This window comes from Xyrauchen texanus, chromosome 24 (assembly GCF_025860055.1).
Source record: "Xyrauchen texanus isolate HMW12.3.18 chromosome 24, RBS_HiC_50CHRs, whole genome shotgun sequence".
NCBI lineage: Eukaryota > Metazoa > Chordata > Actinopteri > Cypriniformes > Catostomidae > Xyrauchen > Xyrauchen texanus.
Window position 1 is genome coordinate 13651075 of NC_068299.1, and position 17858 is coordinate 13668932.

Consider the following 17858-nt stretch of genomic DNA (forward strand, 5'->3'; position numbering starts at 1 on the left):
CACACACACACACACACACACACACACACACACACACACACACACACACACACACACACACACACACACACAGTAAATGTACATGTAAAAAAAGTCTTTAATCTCACTTAAACTGCCCGCAATGTATCCAGATCATTAGTCATTTGCGGCCTTGAGACCCTGCCTTTCTGTTAATTTTGAATCTATTAACTCTCTTATTTTTACTATATTGTGCTTGCAATTTTATTACATTTTATTATGTACTATTCCTGTTCTATCAACAAGAATATATAGTTGACTTTGTTGACAATTGCACTCTCATTAAACACTATTGCCTTTCAGAGTTAGTGTGACCTAGACTGTGAAAGCAGTGTAAAAGTGTTAAATGTTTTGCTGAGCAAATATAATTTTATGTTGGAAGAAAATATGAGACAAATACATGCAACCTTGACATGCTCATTTTATACAGAAAAGTATTATGTAAAATACTGTATTATGCATATTATTTTTTTGTTGTTCTTTATTTTTAATACCTGTACAAATAAATATGAACAAATAAAATTATTCTTGGAAATTTTGTTTTGTTTGATGGTGTCACATTTAAGGTTTACTTTTCATGGTTAGTTAGATACAGTATTTGCTTATATGGCCACTGCAAAGCACTCTTAGAAGACATTATTCTATGTAAAACCTTAACAGATTCTATACCACTCACTTAATATTTAGACCCTGAAAATTCCATACAGATTCTACATAGCACCATAATGAACTTTATTACTATCATTACTATTATTAATATATATATATATATATATATATATATATATATATATATATATATATATATATATATATATATATATATATTTAATACATTGAGAAGACATAATTATTAATTTTCTACATAAGCATGACATTATATAATAGATTTCGGAGATACTAACGAGAATAAATTATTATGAATAGCTATATTAAATGTATATTATATGATTATTAAGATAAAATGAGACGTGCGTTTATTAACTATTTGACCTCAAGACTAGTAGGATAGGCCCATGTATTTTCATAGTAAAACAGTTTTTAACTACCCTTTTACACAATTTGATTAATTGTATAATCAATTTTCCCAGCATTCAAAAAAATGTCAATCTAGTAAAATCTAGTAATTTAACAAATTTAACGTATGTGCCATCATGTCATGAGTGGAGCGTTACTACAAAATTACATGACTACAAGTACCATGACCACATACTAATACGCCATTTCCGGTTTATGGTTACCTAGAAACTAAGTGTTACAGGAGTAGCGTAAATGCATGGAAAATAAATACACGCTATAACAAATGTCTTAAATAACCGCTTTCGTGTGCCTTTACTTTAAATGAGGACACTACACTAATCACGCAAAGTCTTTGGAACTTTATGAAAACATTAGAATCCAAAAGACAAGAAAATCGTTACAAAAACTCGGGGGCAAGCTAGTAAACTAAGCTAAAGCAAATATGTTTATTTATCTCAGTAAGAAGGTAAGTTTTACATACTGCACGATCTTTTCATATATGTTACTATTGTCTCTGCGCAGACCGAAAGCTGTTGCGGTCTACTTGGTAGTTTAGTCATTAGCATTTGATAGTTTCATTCCTTAAAATGATTTATTTATTGATAATGATAGCTTTTTCTGCAAATATACAGTACAGGCACTTAAGATGTTTCACAAAAACATTTGTCTTTAGATGGTTATTTATATCTTCAGCTTTATTGTGTCAATAGGAAAAATACATTTTAGACTCCCAAATATTACTTTTGCAAATAGAAAAGATTAGAATAGAAGAACAGGGCGTCCTACAACAGATGTCATGTCCACCACAGAAACCCCCACTGAACATTGAGTCAGTCTGGGATTACATAAAGAGACAGAAGCAATTGAGACCGCTGTAATAGATAGAAGAACTGTAAAAAGAAAAACTGTATCCAGGTGTACCTAGGAGAATTGGTGCTGTTTTAAATGCAAAGGTGGTCTCACATCAAATATTGATTTGAGCTTTTTTATGTTTACTGGACTTTGTACGATGTTAATTGATAAATGAAAAGTATTTATGCCATTATTTTTGAAGACATCCTCACTATGCAATTTTTTTTACAAGTGCCTAAAATGTTTCACAGTACTGTATATGCTGATGGCATTGTATTTGTGTACTCAGATTGCCATTCCAAACAATACAGTTTTAAAATGCATGTCCTGGAACAAAGATCAGGGTTTCATCGCTTGTGGAGGAGAGGATGGACTTTTGAAAGTGCTCAAACTTGAGAATTACACAGGTGGTAACATAAACATTTTACAGAATGCCTCAGGTTATCTTGATACAGGCAAGGCAAGGCAAATGTATTTATATAGCACACTTCATACACAATGGTTATTCAAAGTGTTTTACATAAAATGATAAAGCAAATACAAGATACATTAAACCAATTTTATAACCAATTAATAGAAATAAGAATAAAAATTCATACAAAAATATATAAACAAAAAGAATAAAGAAATAAAATGATACTTTGCAAATTAGTAAGTGCAGCAAAGTGCTCAGCCAGTAAATGTATAGCTAATCAGATGTGTTTACAGTCTGGATTTGAATGTGGCTATAATCCAATGTTTATTTAAGAAATTACAAGGCAGTTTTGTGTCTCAGTGATATAAAAAATTAGTCGTGACAGCTTGTGGCGAATGGTGCGCAATAGGCACATCTTGTCACATCAGCACATGCCATTATGTTTTAAAAAGACAGTAGAATCTGAAACTGAATCTACCTGCATTTTTATCATCAGTAGATCAATGTACATTTTTGAATGGAATAATTGTAATTCTTCAAAACATGGGATGTTTGAATTAAATCCACCAATCAGCCACTTATTGATTACTGTTTGTTGGTGTTCTTAGATGATGCTAAACTGAAAGGTCTGGCTGCTCCTAGCAATCTGTCCATGAATCAGACACTGGAGGGCCACAGTGGTAAGAAAGAACAAATGTATGATATCAGCCCTGTATCTGTGCTTTCTTTGTATACTGTAGGTCTCTATGTGTATCGTTTGTGTTGGTCACTCTCTGAGATTTGATTGGCTGTGCAGGTGCAGTACAGGTTGTGACGTGGAATGAACAATACCAGAAATTGACCACCAGTGACCAGAATGGGCTCATCATTGTTTGGATGCTTTACAAAGGTACATGGTCCCATAACAAACCGTCCAGATAATAATATAATAGTTAATTAATTTCTTTTAACTCCAACCAGATTAATGTGTGACTTTGTTTGATTGTAACTTTTCTTGTGACTTTGTGTGTCTAACAGGATCATGGTATGAAGAGATGATTAATAACAGGAATAAGTCTGTGGTGAGGAGCATGAGCTGGAACGCTGATGGGCTAAAGATCTGTATTGTGTATGAGGATGGTGCTGTGATTGTGGGCTCAGTGGATGGTGAGCACACATTTGCTCCACTCTCTGATTTGGCAAAAATGTTTCCAACTGTCTTAGAATAATAGTAAACATTTTCAATTCTACCTTCTTTTCTAACTTAAAGGAATAGTTCACCCAAACTCATTTACTCACCCTCATGCCATCCCAGATGTGTATGACTTTCTTTCTTTAGAAGATTTTGAGCACAAACAAAGTTTTACAATATAACTTTTACTTTGTTTTAGGTTTGTCAAAGTCCTAATAATGCTGCAATCCTTCCAGGCCTAACTTTTAGTGGACTATGATTATTATTTTTAACAAGCCAAATAAAGAAAAAAAAAGAAAAAAGCTTTAGCTTTATTGTTTGTTTATTTAGCCTTTTCCATGCGTGTTCATTTGCTTATATGATGTTTATTTATTACTGTATTTGTTAATGTGTTTTTATGATTGTGTGATTTGTAGGAAACAGGATCTGGGGTAAAGAACTGAAAGGGACTCAGTTGGCACATGTGGCCTGGTCTCCTGACAGTAAGATCCTGCTTTTTGGAATGGCCAATGGAGAGATCCACATCTATGATAACCAGGGAAACTTCATTGTAAGTACTGAGACAGCTTGCATGTGATAACTAAAAACCTCTATGGTACTGTGTGCTCTTACTAAATGAATGAAGTTCTTGGCTTTGAATCTTTAGGATACGATATGTTGATTTATTTTATAGTGTGGGTGCTATTTTGATGTTTTAGCTTTTCATTTATCCAGTCAGTTGATACACTGCAAGCAAAAACACAAATGTCCTTTGTGTTTGTTTGTGTATGCCCAGATGAAGATGACCTTGAGTTGTTTGGCAAATGTAACAGGTGCCCTCAACATAGCAGGTATCCATTGGTACCCTGGCACAGAGGGGTATCTGGAGCCTGACTGCCCCTGCTTGGCACTTTGCTTTACCAATGGGCACTGCCAAGTGATGCGGCATGAGAGCGATGACAGTGAGTAGAGTTTATGTATTTAAAGTGTTTCTTTCATAAAAACAGAAGACAAAGAATATTTGAATTTCCTATTTATTGTGTGTGTCTGTGTGTGTGTAGATCCTGTTATTATTGAGACAGGCATGTGGTATGTGGCCAGTATTCAGTGGAATCAATGTGGCAGTGTTCTGGCTATAGCAGGATCACTCAGAAACAGTGGAGCAGAGAAAGACATAAACATTGTTCACTTCTACACCCCGTTCGGAGAAGTTAGTACAGATCACACACCCAATCTAAACCTTAAAGGAATGGTTCATCCAAAAATTATAATTCTCTCAACATTTACTTACCATTATGCTGTTTCAAACTCGTATTACTTTTTTTTCTTCTTTTGAACACAAAGATTATTTGATGGAGATATGAGGAGTTTTGTCCAGACAATGCAATTCAAAAGGGTCCAACACATTTCATGCTCCAAAAGCATAATCCATACAGCTCGAGTAGTTTAAACCATGTCTTCTGAAGCAATCCGAACAGAGAAACAAACCAAAATGTTCTTTGTACAGTTTTCACAGTAAATCTGACACTTGTAGCCATCTTGGCACAATCATGATTTGAAGCTCGATTAAACTTCCTTGCATCATTGAATGGATATGAACATACACTCACCTAAAGGATTATTAGGAACACCATACTAATACCGTGTTTGACCCCCTTTTGCCTTCAGAACTGCCTTAATTCTATGTGGCATTGATTTAACAAGGTGCTGAAAGCATTCTTTAGAAATGTTGGCCCATATTGATAGGATAGCATCTTGCAGTTGATGGAGATTTGTGGGATGCACATCCAGGGCACGAAGCTCCCGTTCCACCACATCCCAAAGATGCTCTATTGGGTTGAGATCTGGTGACTGTGGGGGCCATTTTAGTAGAGTGAACTCATTGTCATGTTCAAGAAACCAATTTGAAATGATTCGAGCTTTGTGACATGGTGCATTATCCTGCTGGAAGTAGCCATAAGAGGATGGGTACATGGTGGCCATAAAGTGATGGACATGGTCAGAAACAAAGCTAAGGTAGGCCGTGGCATTTAAACGATGCCCAATTGGCACTAAGGGGCCTAAAGTGTGCCAAGAAAACATCCCCCACACCATTACACCACCACCACCACCAGCCTGCACAGTGTTAACAAGGCATGATGGATCCATGTTCTCATTCTGTTTACGCCAAATTCTGACTCTACCATCTGAATGTCTCAACAGAAATCGAGACTCATCAGACCAGGCAACATTTTTCCAGTCTTCAACTGTCCAATTTTGGTGAGCTCTTGCAAATTGTAGCCTCTTTTTCCTATTTGTAGTGGAGATGAGTGGTACCCGGTGGGGTCTTCTGCTGTTGTAGCCCATCCGCCTCAAGGTTGTGCGTGTTGTGGCTTCACAAATGCTTTGCTGCATACCTCGGTTGTAACGAGTGGTTATTTCAGGCAAAGTTGCTCTTCTATCAGCTTGAATCAGTCGGCCCATTGTCCTCTGACCTCTAGCATCAGCAAGGCATTTTCGGCCACAGGACTGCCGCATACTGGATGTTTTTCCCTTTTCACACCATTCTTTGTAAACCCTAGAAATGGTTGTGCGTGAAAATCCCAGTAAATGAGCAGATTGTGAAATACTCAGACCGGCCCGTCTGGCACCAACAACCATGCCACGCTCAAAATTGCTTAAATCACCTTTCTTTCCCATTCTGACATTCAGTTTGGAGTTCAGGAGATTGTCTTGACCAGGACCACACCCCTAAATGCATTGAAGCAACTGCCATGTGATTGGTTGATTAGATAATTGCATTAATGAGAAACTGAACAGGTGTTCCTAATAATCCTTTAGGTGAGTGTATATCTCCATCAAAATATTTTTGTTTGTGATCTGCAGAAGACAGAAAATGATATGAGTTTGAGACTGCATGCAGGTGAGTGAATTGAAATTTTTGGGTGAACTGTTTCACCCAAAACGAGTGGGTGAAATATTTTTAGCATTTTATTAATAAAAATAAAAAACATAATACATTTTAATTGAATAAGTATTATTATTTTTTATATATTAATTCCAGTTGTTGCACTCATGTCTGATGTCATCATGTGTCTAGCACTTGCGGACTCTGAAGGTTCCGGGTAAGCAGATGACTTCTGTATCATGGGAAGGTGGAGGACTCAGAATCGGCCTGGCTGTAGATTCCTACATTTACTTTGCTAATATTCGGCCAGACTACAAGGTAATTAGGCTGTAAATAATGGCAATGAGAAACATTTAGCAAAAAAAATAAATGTCCCTTTTCAGGACACTTCTTTTAAAGATAATTTTATAAAAATCCAAATAACTTTACAGATCTTTATTGTAAAGGGTTTAAACAATGTTTTCCATGCTTGTTCAATGAACCATAAACAATGAATGAACATGCGCCTGTGGAACGGTCGTTAAGACACTAACAGCTTACAGACGGTAGGCAATTAAGATCACTGTGCAAAAGTTTTAGGCACTTGTAAAAAATGTTGCATTGTGAGGATGTCTTCAAAAATAATGATTTAAATAGTTTTCGTTTATCAATTACATCATACAAACTACCCCAGTTCTACCACAGTTCTTCTATCAATTTAGGCTGTCTCAATTGTGTCTGTCTCTTCATGTAATCCCATGAAACATTTGCACAGTACTGTGTATATATATTATTCTTATTCTTTTTTATAATTTTTTTCTTCACATTTTAAAATAATATTAAAGTAATCAAAACTATGGAATAACATAAATGGAACTATGGGAATTATGTTGTGACTAAAAATCCAAAATAAATAAAAAATGTGTAGTCACCCTTCATCTAGAATTTGCAGACATGTACTCTTGACATTTTCTCAACCAACTTCTTGAGGTATCACCCTGGGATGCTTTTTAACCAGTATTGATGGAGTTTCCATCTATGTTTGGCAGTTATTGGCTGCTTTTCTTTATTATTACAAGTCATCAATTTCAAAAACTTTTTTTTTAAGTAAAATTTTTGTTTTTGTAATGAAATAAATTAATATGGTGGCACAATTATATTTTTGTCTACAAAACTAATTTCAAATATTTAAGCATACGCCTTCAGAGCAAAAGATTTTTAAGATAATGAGAAACATTTCAGTCAAAAGTTCTTGACCGGTAGTGTATGTATATATACAGGTGTATATAACATTTTGAATGACAATGTTTTTATTTGGGAGAAATGTTCTCAGTACTTTATAGAATAAAACTAAAATGTTCATTTTACTAAAAAACATTCCTATAAATAGTAAATCCAGAGAAACTGATAATTTTGCAGTGGTCTCTTTATTTTTTTTCAAGAGCTGTATACATATATAGTAATGTGCAAATGTCCTAAAATGTTTGCAGATTTTTATTAAATGTAGCTTCATTTTACCGTTATTTACCTGATCAGATGAGATTATTAATAAGAGATGCTGATGGAGTCACCATAGAAAACACTCTTTCTTCTCGGTCCTTTGTGATTGCTTTTAATATTAAACGATGTCTGTGTATTTAGTGGCAGATGTATTCCTTCCTTCCTTCATAAACAAAATTAGTGATAGATTCCTCTTTTAATCAATAAATGAATGAATTAATGAATACATTTCCTCCTCTGGCACTGGTTCCAAGACCTTGGAACTGTAGTCCGTGTCAGTGTTTCCTGATTATCACAAAGAAGAAAAGGACTTTGATATAATATTTCATAAATAACATATGTGCAGTCAGAGCTAAGAAACCACATTCGTCAAGAAGCGAAGAAGGCTTAAACCACAGAGTGACATATAGGACAGAAGCATGTGTACAACAAGAGTGTGTGACAAGCTTATTGGAGATTGGATATAATGCTCGTTCCAGCACCGTCAGTGTGGTGGGATAAAATGCAGATCACCCACAATGTCACTGCATCTGCTCAAATAAACAGGGTCTTTAGAGAAGCCGATAATCCCATCCAAACTTCATCAAACATAAGAAAAATCTGTTTACCAAAAATAACTTTTGATGTGTGTCTGATCTGATCTAATCTGACCCTCTGTTCTTATAGTGGGGTTACTGCAGTAACACGGTGGTGTATGCATACACGCGTCCTGATAGGCTGGAGTACAGCGTGGTGTTCTGGGACACTAAGAATAATGAGAAGTTTGTGAAATACGTCAAGAGTCTCATGTCCATCACCACCTGTGGTGATTTTTGCATCCTGGCCACCAAAGCGGATGATACACACCAACAGGTATGAAAACAGCAAATGCACCAGCACTCTGTTTCCTAAACAAGGGATCTGTTTATTCTGACTATGTCTATCATATTTTTAAAATGCATTATTTTGGTCAAGGGATATTTTTTGAGATAGGTTATAATTGTAAATAAAGAGAGTTTCAGAGTGTCACCTGCTTTTCAGAACTGTATCATGTGATTTGTATTACTTCTTTTGAAGGCAGAATGCAACCAAATGCAAACTGTGTATGATCACAATTTTATTATTTCATAAACAGGAAGAAACAGAGACTGAGGCTGGATCTGGGCTGGTAAAGGCACCTCTAAAAACACTATGTAGCAAAAAGCAGTGATATTTTCACAGAGCATGGGAAACCTGTTCAAAAGTAAAAATGGGTCTCCATCATAAAGTACAGTGTAGAGTGGCGCCCAAACACTCAAGCCACACTTTAAAATGTATAAATGTCTTTGCATTATTACAAACAAATAGCAAGCCAATTTTATTTTATAGATAGATGGCACAAGCACACTTTTATTTAACAATATACACTCACCTAATTATTAGGAACACCATACTAATACTGTGTTTGACCCCTTTCACCTTCAGAACTGCCTTAGTTCTACGTGGCATTGATTCAACAAGGTGCTGAAAGCATTCTTTAGAAATGTTGGCCCATATTGATAGGATAGCATCTTGCAGTTGATGGAGATTTGTGGGATGCACATCCAGGGCACGAAGCTCCCGTTCCACCACATCCCAAAGATGCTCTATTGGGTTGAGATCTGGTGACTGTGGGGGCCATTTTAGTACAGTGAACTCATTGTCATGATCAAGAAACCAATTTGAAATGATTCGAGCTTTGTGACATGGTGCATTATCCTGCTGGAAGTAGCCATCAGATGATGGGTACATGGTGGCCATAAAGGGATGGACATGGTCAGAAACAATGCTCAGGTAGGCCGTGGCATTTAAACGATGCCCAATTGGCACTAAGGGGCCTAAAACGTGCCAAGAAAACATCCCCCACATCATTACACCACCACCACCAGCCTGCACTGTGGTAACAAGGCATGATGGATCCATGTTCTCATTCTGTTTACGCCAAATTCTGACTCTACCATCTGAATGTCTCAACAGAAATCGAGACTCATCAGACCAGGCAACATTTTTCCAGTCTTCAACTGTCCAATTTTGGTGAGCTCTTGCAAATTGTAGCCTCTTTTTCCTATTTGTAGTGGAGATGAGTGGTACCCGGTGGGGTCTTCTGCTGTTGTAGCCCATCCGCCTCAAGGTTGTGCGTGTTGTGGCTTCACAAATGCTTTGCTGCATACCTCGGTTGTAACGAGTGGTTATTTCAGGCAAAGTTGCTCTTCTATCAGCTTGAATCAGTCGGCCCATTCTCCTCTGACCTCTAGCATCAACAAGGCATTTTCGGCCACAGGACTGCCGCATACTGGATGTTTTTCCTTTTCACACCATTCTTTGTAAACCCTAGAAATGGTTGTGCGTGAAAATCCCAGTAACTGAGCAGATTGTGAAATACTCAGACCGGCCCGTCTGGCACCAACAACCATGCCACGCTCAAAATTGCTTAAATCACCTTTCTTTCCCATTCTGACATTCAGTTTGGAGTTCAGGAGATTGTCTTGACCAGGACCACACCCCTAAATGCATTGAAGCACCTGCCATGTGATTGGTTGATTAGATAATTGCATTAATGAGAAATTGAACAGGTGTTCCTAATAATCCTTTAGGTGAGTGTATTTCCATGGATACAGTACACTGTTCAAAATGAAGACAATTTGGACACTTACTGAATGTCAAACATTAGTGAAATATTTATTTAGTTAATGCGATGAATGACCCCTGTGGTTACTCTGCAAGGAGACCAGTGTTAACTTGAGGGGGACTGACTTCCTACATCCATTAAAAATAACCTTGTTGATTTATCAGTAGGTTAAAAGTAATTGAATTGAGAGAATTTTCATTTTTGGGTGAACTATTCCTTGAAGTGTCCAAATACTTTTCAGGGCCACTTTATTTAGGAATACTAATAATAATTGCACCATTCAGATTTTTCATATACATCATATCCCTGCTACTGCAGGCTAAACATTTTAAGCAATGTTGTTAAAGACAGTAAAAAATAAATAAAAAAAACTAGCTGAATCAGAATGCTATGTTTGCAAAAGTAAAATCTCATTGCTTAAACGTTGAGAAAGCTGTTCTTAAGAGCCAGATTCAACCACTTCACCACAGGCATTTAATGAGCTGTCCAATCAAACCCTCCTAAAAGAACAGTCTATGAGGAGAAAGGTATTACAAACATCTGCAAAAGAAGCTTCTCAGATATTTCCTTAACACCGATTAGTGTAGTGTAAATAGACTTCTATCTGTTCTCACTTCACAGTATGTCCTGGTGTTGTGTAACTCAATTGGAACCCCACAGGACTCCAAATACATTGACACTGGTGAGTAAAGCAACACGGTAGGCTCACTGATTCAACAAGCCCAGATGACAAGCTTTATTTGAGTGCTTAATAAATAAGTAAATGAACATCAAATATATATTTGAGTTGGAATGATTTTATTATGTAAGAAGAAAGGCTGTGGCGTGATACGAGAAATGAACTGTATGTAGGAAATAATTTTTCCTGGAACAACGGACGCAGCTGTTTAATGAAAACACGTATAATGTACAGTTGAAGTCAGAAGTTTACATACGTGTAGGTTGAAGTCATTAAAACTCATCTTTAACCACTTCAATGATTTAATATTAGCAAACTATAGTTTTGGCAAGTCTTTTTGTACATCTACTTTGTGCATAACAGGAGTAATTTGTCCAACAATTGTTTACAGAAACAGATCTTTTAACTGACTATATCACTATTCCAGTGGGTCAGAAGTTTACATACACTAAGTTAATGGTGCCTTTAAACAGCAGTCAAGCCTTTAGACAATTAGCCTATTAGCTTCTGATAGGAGGTGTACTGAATTGGAGGTGTACCTGTGGATGCATTTTAAGGCCTACATTCAAACTCAATTCTTCTTTGCTTGACATCATGAGAAAATAAAAAGTAATCAGTCAAGTCAACATTATGGACCTCCATGAATCCTTGGGAGCAATATCCAAACGCTTGAAGGTGCCACTTTCATCTGTACAAACAATAGTATGCAAGTAAAAACACCATAGGTCCAGGCAGCCATCATACTGCTCAGGAAGGACACATTCTGTCTCCTAGAGATTAACGTATTTTAGTGCCAAAAGTGCAAATTAATCCCAGAACAACAGCAAAGGACCTTGTGAGACACTGGAGGAAACAGGTTGACAAGTATCTATATCCACAGTAAAATGAGTCCTATATTGAAATAACCTGAATGGCTGCTCATCAAGGAAGAAGCCACTGCTCCAAAACTGCCATAAAAAAAGCCAGACTACATTTTGCAAGTGAACATGGGGACAAATATATTACTTTTTGGAGAAATGTCCTCTGGTCTTATAAAACAAAAATGTAACTGTTTGGCCAGAATTACCATCATTATGTTTGGAGGAAAAAGGGTGAGGCTTGCAAGCCGAAGAACACCATCCCAACCGCGAGGCATGGGGGTGCTGCAGGAGGGACTGGTATACTTCAAAAAATAGATGGCATCATGAGGAAGGGAAATTTTGTGGATATATTGCAGCAAAATCTCAAGACATCAGCCAGGAAATTCAAGCTTTGTCATAAATGGGTCTGCCAAATGGACAAGCAAACCTCCAGAGTTGTGGCAAAATGGCTTAAGGACAACAAAGTCAAGGTATTGGAGTGGCCATAACTGAGCCCTGACCTCAATCTGAAAGAAAATATGTGGGCAGAACTGAAAAAGCGTGTGCGAGCAAGGAGTCCAACAAACCCGACTGCCAAAATTCCAGCAACTTATTGTGAGAAGCTTGTGGAAGTCTACCCAAAACTTCGTCCCAAGTTAAACAATATAAAGGCAATGCTACCAAATACTAATAAAGTGTATGTAAACTTCTGACCCACTGGGAATGTGATGAAAGAAATAAAAGCAGAAAATATATAATTCTCTTTACTATTATTCGGACATTTCACATTCTTAAAATAAAGTAGTTATCCTAACTGACCTAAGGCAGGGAATGCTTTCTACGATTAAATGTAAGGAATTGTGAAAAACTGAGTTGTACTCAGGTGTATGGTGCACTAGGGTGTATGTAAACTACTGACTTCAACTGTTCATTTGCTGGATAATTTCTTGGTTTAAATAAAGCCTAATTGGGCTTATTGAACCCGGCTTTTCTTTAAAGTCACACATTTTGTATTAAATTGCACTCTCAGTTTGAGGAATGCTTCTTTGATGCAAGCAGACAGGTTGTGGTTATAATGATGAAGCCATTCATGTATGGTATACTAATAACACCAACACACAGTGTTATCTGCACTGGGAATCCCGGCTCCCTTCCTCTTGCTCTCACTGGCATCCTGCTAAATTCCTCCCCTGGTTGGTAGAGCAGATCTGTGGGAGTATGAGACGTTCACCTTGATCATTCTGTGGAAAGATTCCAGAGCCTGAACAACAGCACAGACAGACATACACTTCAACGTAGTAGTTACTCATAGAAAAAGATTATTTAAGACAACTTTCTTAGGTGGAATCTGATTGATTTGCAATGCTGAAAAGTTACAAAGCCTCCTCACATTTTTGTTTAGCATCCATTTCCCAGAATCCAACTCTGAAAAGAGGTTTGTGTGATTTTGTCTGCCTTTGAAGCTTAAATGTACAGCCACATTCCTGTCGTCTATGTGTGGCCTCCTGATTTTTATAAACATTTAACGGACTCAAGGAATTCCTAAAACAATATGATCACTCTCTATTAAAAGTCAGTTTGTGATATGTTTGTCTGTATCTGAATGGGCTCTCAAAAAACAAAAAGATTTCAAAATTATTGTTTCAGTATTTTCTAAAATGTGTTATAACAATTATGCGCTAGATGTTCTTTCCCAATATATTTACTCTTATTTGTTTTCTGTCACAGACCCCCTGTTCGTGACTATGACAAAAACCCATGTGATCGCTGCATCTAAGGAGGCGTTTTACATTTGGCAATATCGTGTTGCCAAGAAACTCACTGCTCTTGAAATCAACCAGGTCGCAAAGACCAGAAAAGAAGGTCGAGAGAGGTAAAGCACAAAGGCTCTTAACAAGTGATTTACTGTGCAGAATTACAGTAGAATGTAGCAGCACTGTGTAATATGTAAGCTTTCATCTGTTGACGAGCTCCTTAGAGTGTGTTGTGTGATGCGTAAAGTCTGTGGGCTGGCCCGTCTGCCCATCTGCCTGTACAGTGTGAGGGTGTGTGATTGTGTGATAAAATGCAGTGACCCACAAAAACAAGGACTGGACCCACTGTTCTGGCAGGGTGTCCCTTTACATGATAGAAAAACATTGGGAAAATAAATTGCTTTCTTAATCACTTTTTGCACACTGTCTCTTTTCACTCTGTCTTCTTTGCTGTCTATCTCCTCTAGGATTTATCACATGGATGACAGTCCAAGTGGAACATCGGAAGTGACACTGAACAATGCCAAGGCTTTCACAGTGAGTACACTCATAACACTCATATACCTGTGGCTCTCTCAAGCTCTTGTCAGAGGATTAGTGGAAAAAATCTCATAAAACACACTTGGACACATAAAACTCCTCATCTCTGGGTTTCACTTAAACCATTTATGAACTTTCCCTGAAAGAACAAAACCTCACTAAAATTATGAAAAAAAAAAGGTATTATATGATTTTACACATTGTCAGCTTATGAAATATAATTGGTGTGCCTCTAAATGCACTTGCTGTGTGTTTTTCCTTGTCTGCATTCACCTTGACACTTGAGGAACCCAGGCCTCAGGGAAAATGTTGTTCTACAGTTTTGCATACAGTTTAAATCAGAAAAAAGTGTCATAAAAGTCAGAGATTGGAAAAATGATGGTAACAATAATGTTTACTTTGTTTCAGGCCACCAGAGATCCAATCTGCTGCATAACAGCTTCAGACAAGATGCTTATAGTGGTACGTCTTTATAAGCAAGACATTCAGTATGTGCTTCCTCCACCCTAAGCCTTGTCAGTCCCACCAGGATTTCCCAGCACTTTTTCCTTATTTTTGTGGCCCAAAGTTACTGCATTTGCTGCAGCTTTTCTTAAATTTTGCAGTGCAATTTGCAGCTTTTTGGTTGTTTTGTTTGGTTGTTAAAAACTCTCAAATCATCATTATACACCTCTGTAATTGTAAATATATATATATATATATATATATATATATATATATATATATATATATATATATATATAAATAAATAACTAGTTTATTGCACAATAACTGAATATGCAGTAAGTAAGCAAAAAAAGAAAAAAAGAAACAAAAATGAATTACTCACAAAAATTCCATACATTTAGGTGAAACCTGTGGGTATTGGAAGACTCTTAAATATTTTTGTATTAAAGAGCACCTATTATGGATTTTCAAATATTACATTTCTTGTTATAAAGCTGTTTGTGAATGTAAAAAATGTCTGCAAAGTTTCAAAAATCAAAGTGCACGACAAATGGAGTTGCAGACCCTCAAAAGCAAGAACCAATTCTGAACACCTGAAACGAGTTGTTAGTAATTCCAGACTTCCTGTACTAACCTAAGTAATTTTTTAACAAAAAACCCGCCTCTGGTCTTCATTGGCTGCTCACGAACACCTTTGACCCGCCCTCAAACACTACACTAAGCTGTAGACCAGTCACAACAGACTGGGGCATCTGATTAATCAGAGCAGAGTAGGCTCTCTTAGAACGGATCATTAAACGAGTCATTTTTGACACTGGGAAAAAAGGTAATGCTGCAATTTAAATTTTGAGCAAATTAAAGTGTTTTTTGAACTTCGATGCATGTAAATCTAGTGTATGATACCTTTAAAACAAAATTAGGCACGTTTTAAAACCATAATAGGTGCTCTTTAAAATGTTCTGCCTCAGACAATGCAAGAAAACGTATCTAAGGTTAAACTAGACTTGCAATAAAACTGTAAAATAAAAACACAAATGAGGATTCAATAATTAGGCCTGTTGCAATTATTACATTGTCCCCAATTTGGAACCCAATTCCCAATGTGCTCTAAGTCAAGTGACTCGCCTCAATCCAGGTGGTGGAGGACAAATCTCAGTTGCCTCCGCGTCTGAGACCATCAATCCCCGCATCTTATCATGTGGCATTTTGAGTGTGTTACCGAAGAGAATTATATATTGCATATATGTATAGGCCAATAAATTACCTTTTTATATAAGTAAAAAACATTTATGAACATTTATTTTCAGCATATAAGTGTTCAGCATAAATTGCCATTTTAAGATTCACAGACTACTGTATTAAGCACTTCAAATTCGAATCACATTTTACTACACAACTAATGGGGATTTTAAATGAATGTTTGGGATTTTTTGTATAAACGCAGGTTTTCGTGACTCATTTGCAGCACTCAAGGTGAAGATTAAGCTCTAGCTGTGATGTATGTGGCATGTGTGCTGCTTGTGGTCCTACAAAGGTTTAGACAGGTATTTTGATAGTGAACACAAAACATGGCGGAGACGAGGCGGAGATGCTTACGCTTACTATGGAGATGATACAATGTCAGCTGTGCATTTTGACATGAAGTGACTGCTTCAAGCTTTCAAGCATTAGTTTAGCCACTGTCAAACATGAGAGGAAGCGATGGGATTCCCTCAGATTTATGTTTTTTGTGGAAAATTTGTGGAAATTATAAAAAATTGCAAGCTACCGCAAATAATGCAGAGATTGGTTGAATTCTTGTGATCGCAAGATCATAAAATCCTGGAGGGAGTGCCTAGTGGTGTGATAGTAATGATGTGTATGTCTGTGTTTTTGATATCCACAGGGTCATGAGTCTGGCATCTTGCAGAGGTACAGCCTGCCCAACATCGGCCTCCTGCAGAAATACTCCCTCACCACCAGACCATATCAGGTGTCTCTCAACTGTAACTCCAGGTCTGAACTCTCTCTCTCTCTCTCTCTCTCTCTCTCTCTTATTTGCTTTCCTGCTGTAACTTCAGTCTATATTCATGCCATCATTGTTAGACTTTTATGTACTATCCACTTCTGACCTGAATCTCCTGTTTCCAGCCGTCTGGCTATTATAGACATTACAGGCCTGTTGACGTTTTTAGACATAGAGATGAGGGCTTCTTCAGGTGACACAGAGGGTGGTGGGTCCACAGCCGGAGACCCTTCTAAATTCGAGCGCAAGGATGTCTGGGATATGAAATGGGCCAATGACAACCCAGATCTGTTCTCCATGATGGAGAAAACCAGAATGTATATCTTCAGAAACCTAGACCCTGAGGTGAGACAGAAAGTATGTCAATTTTCAGACAATTTCATAATCGATTGCCATGGAAATTAACAATCAATTAATTGATTAATCATTAACCTTAATACTGGTTAATGTGATTTATATATGCAATATGTGTGTTATTCCAATTGTTTAGACGTTATGATGACAAATGTAGGAGTTACGCATAATCAACTAAAAACAAATGGTAGAACAAGCAGTGCTTTTACGGTCCATTCATTGCAGACGACACGCGGAAAACCCATGTTGCGCATGCGCACGCGCACTTCGATCCTGTATTCTTTAACATGTACGGCAAAAAGCACAAATCTGCTGTGCCTTTTGACGTAAATATGTTATGCCCGTAATCATCTCCGTTACGTATTAGACATGGACCAATTAAAATCAAGATATTCCTGGACATTTGCGTAGCTAACGTCATTACACCACAGCTAGCGTACATGCCTAATCCCGCCAAATTCAAAATCAAAATGACAGCACCGGCCGTAATCACGGAATTAAGAATTTTTTCCAAGCTCGATTTTAATTCCAAATATGAGTTAATTGCAAGAGGGAGGTCTACGCCAGCCTTAGATTGACTAGTACAGCAAAAGGGCACAAAAATTATCCGATCATTTCAAACTGATTGGTATGTAAGAAAAGATTGGCTATGTGGCTGTGCTAACAATCAGCGGCTGTACTGCTATCCCTGCCTGCTTTTTTCAACCAGTCAGACTGTTTGGACTTCAGCGGGATATTGTGATTTGAACAACCTGCCCGCAGCTTTAACCAAGCATGAAAAGTCGTCAGCTCA

At 37.1% G+C, this 17858-nt stretch overlaps 1 protein-coding gene across 4 annotated transcripts in view; it reads left to right on the forward strand.

The window, feature by feature from the left end:
- The first annotated feature begins 1266 nt into the window (after positions 1-1266).
- Positions 1267-17858, forward strand: part of LOC127618096 (WD repeat-containing protein 35-like) — a 29064-nt gene continuing 12472 nt past the window's right edge. For 2 of the 4 annotated variants that reach the window (XM_052090342.1, XM_052090343.1), the window contains exons 1-17: positions 1267-1504; positions 2180-2297; positions 2914-2985; positions 3102-3194; positions 3323-3451; positions 3893-4026; positions 4252-4417; positions 4517-4665; positions 6535-6660; positions 8488-8673; positions 8936-8968; positions 11069-11129; positions 13694-13838; positions 14187-14256; positions 14668-14721; positions 16592-16701; positions 16837-17056. In XM_052090342.1, coding sequence (XP_051946302.1) covers positions 1481-1504; positions 2180-2297; positions 2914-2985; positions 3102-3194; positions 3323-3451; positions 3893-4026; positions 4252-4417; positions 4517-4665; positions 6535-6660; positions 8488-8673; positions 8936-8968; positions 11069-11129; positions 13694-13838; positions 14187-14256; positions 14668-14721; positions 16592-16701; positions 16837-17056 — 1890 coding nt within the window. In that variant the 5' untranslated portion in view covers positions 1267-1480. Of the gene's footprint in view, positions 1505-2179; positions 2298-2913; positions 3002-3101; positions 3195-3322; positions 3452-3892; positions 4027-4251; positions 4418-4516; positions 4666-6534; positions 6661-8487; positions 8674-8935; positions 8969-11068; positions 11130-13693; positions 13839-14186; positions 14257-14667; positions 14722-16591; positions 16702-16836; positions 17057-17858 lie in introns of those variants that run through there. The other 2 variants (XM_052090345.1, XM_052090346.1) reach the window with 2 other exon arrangements.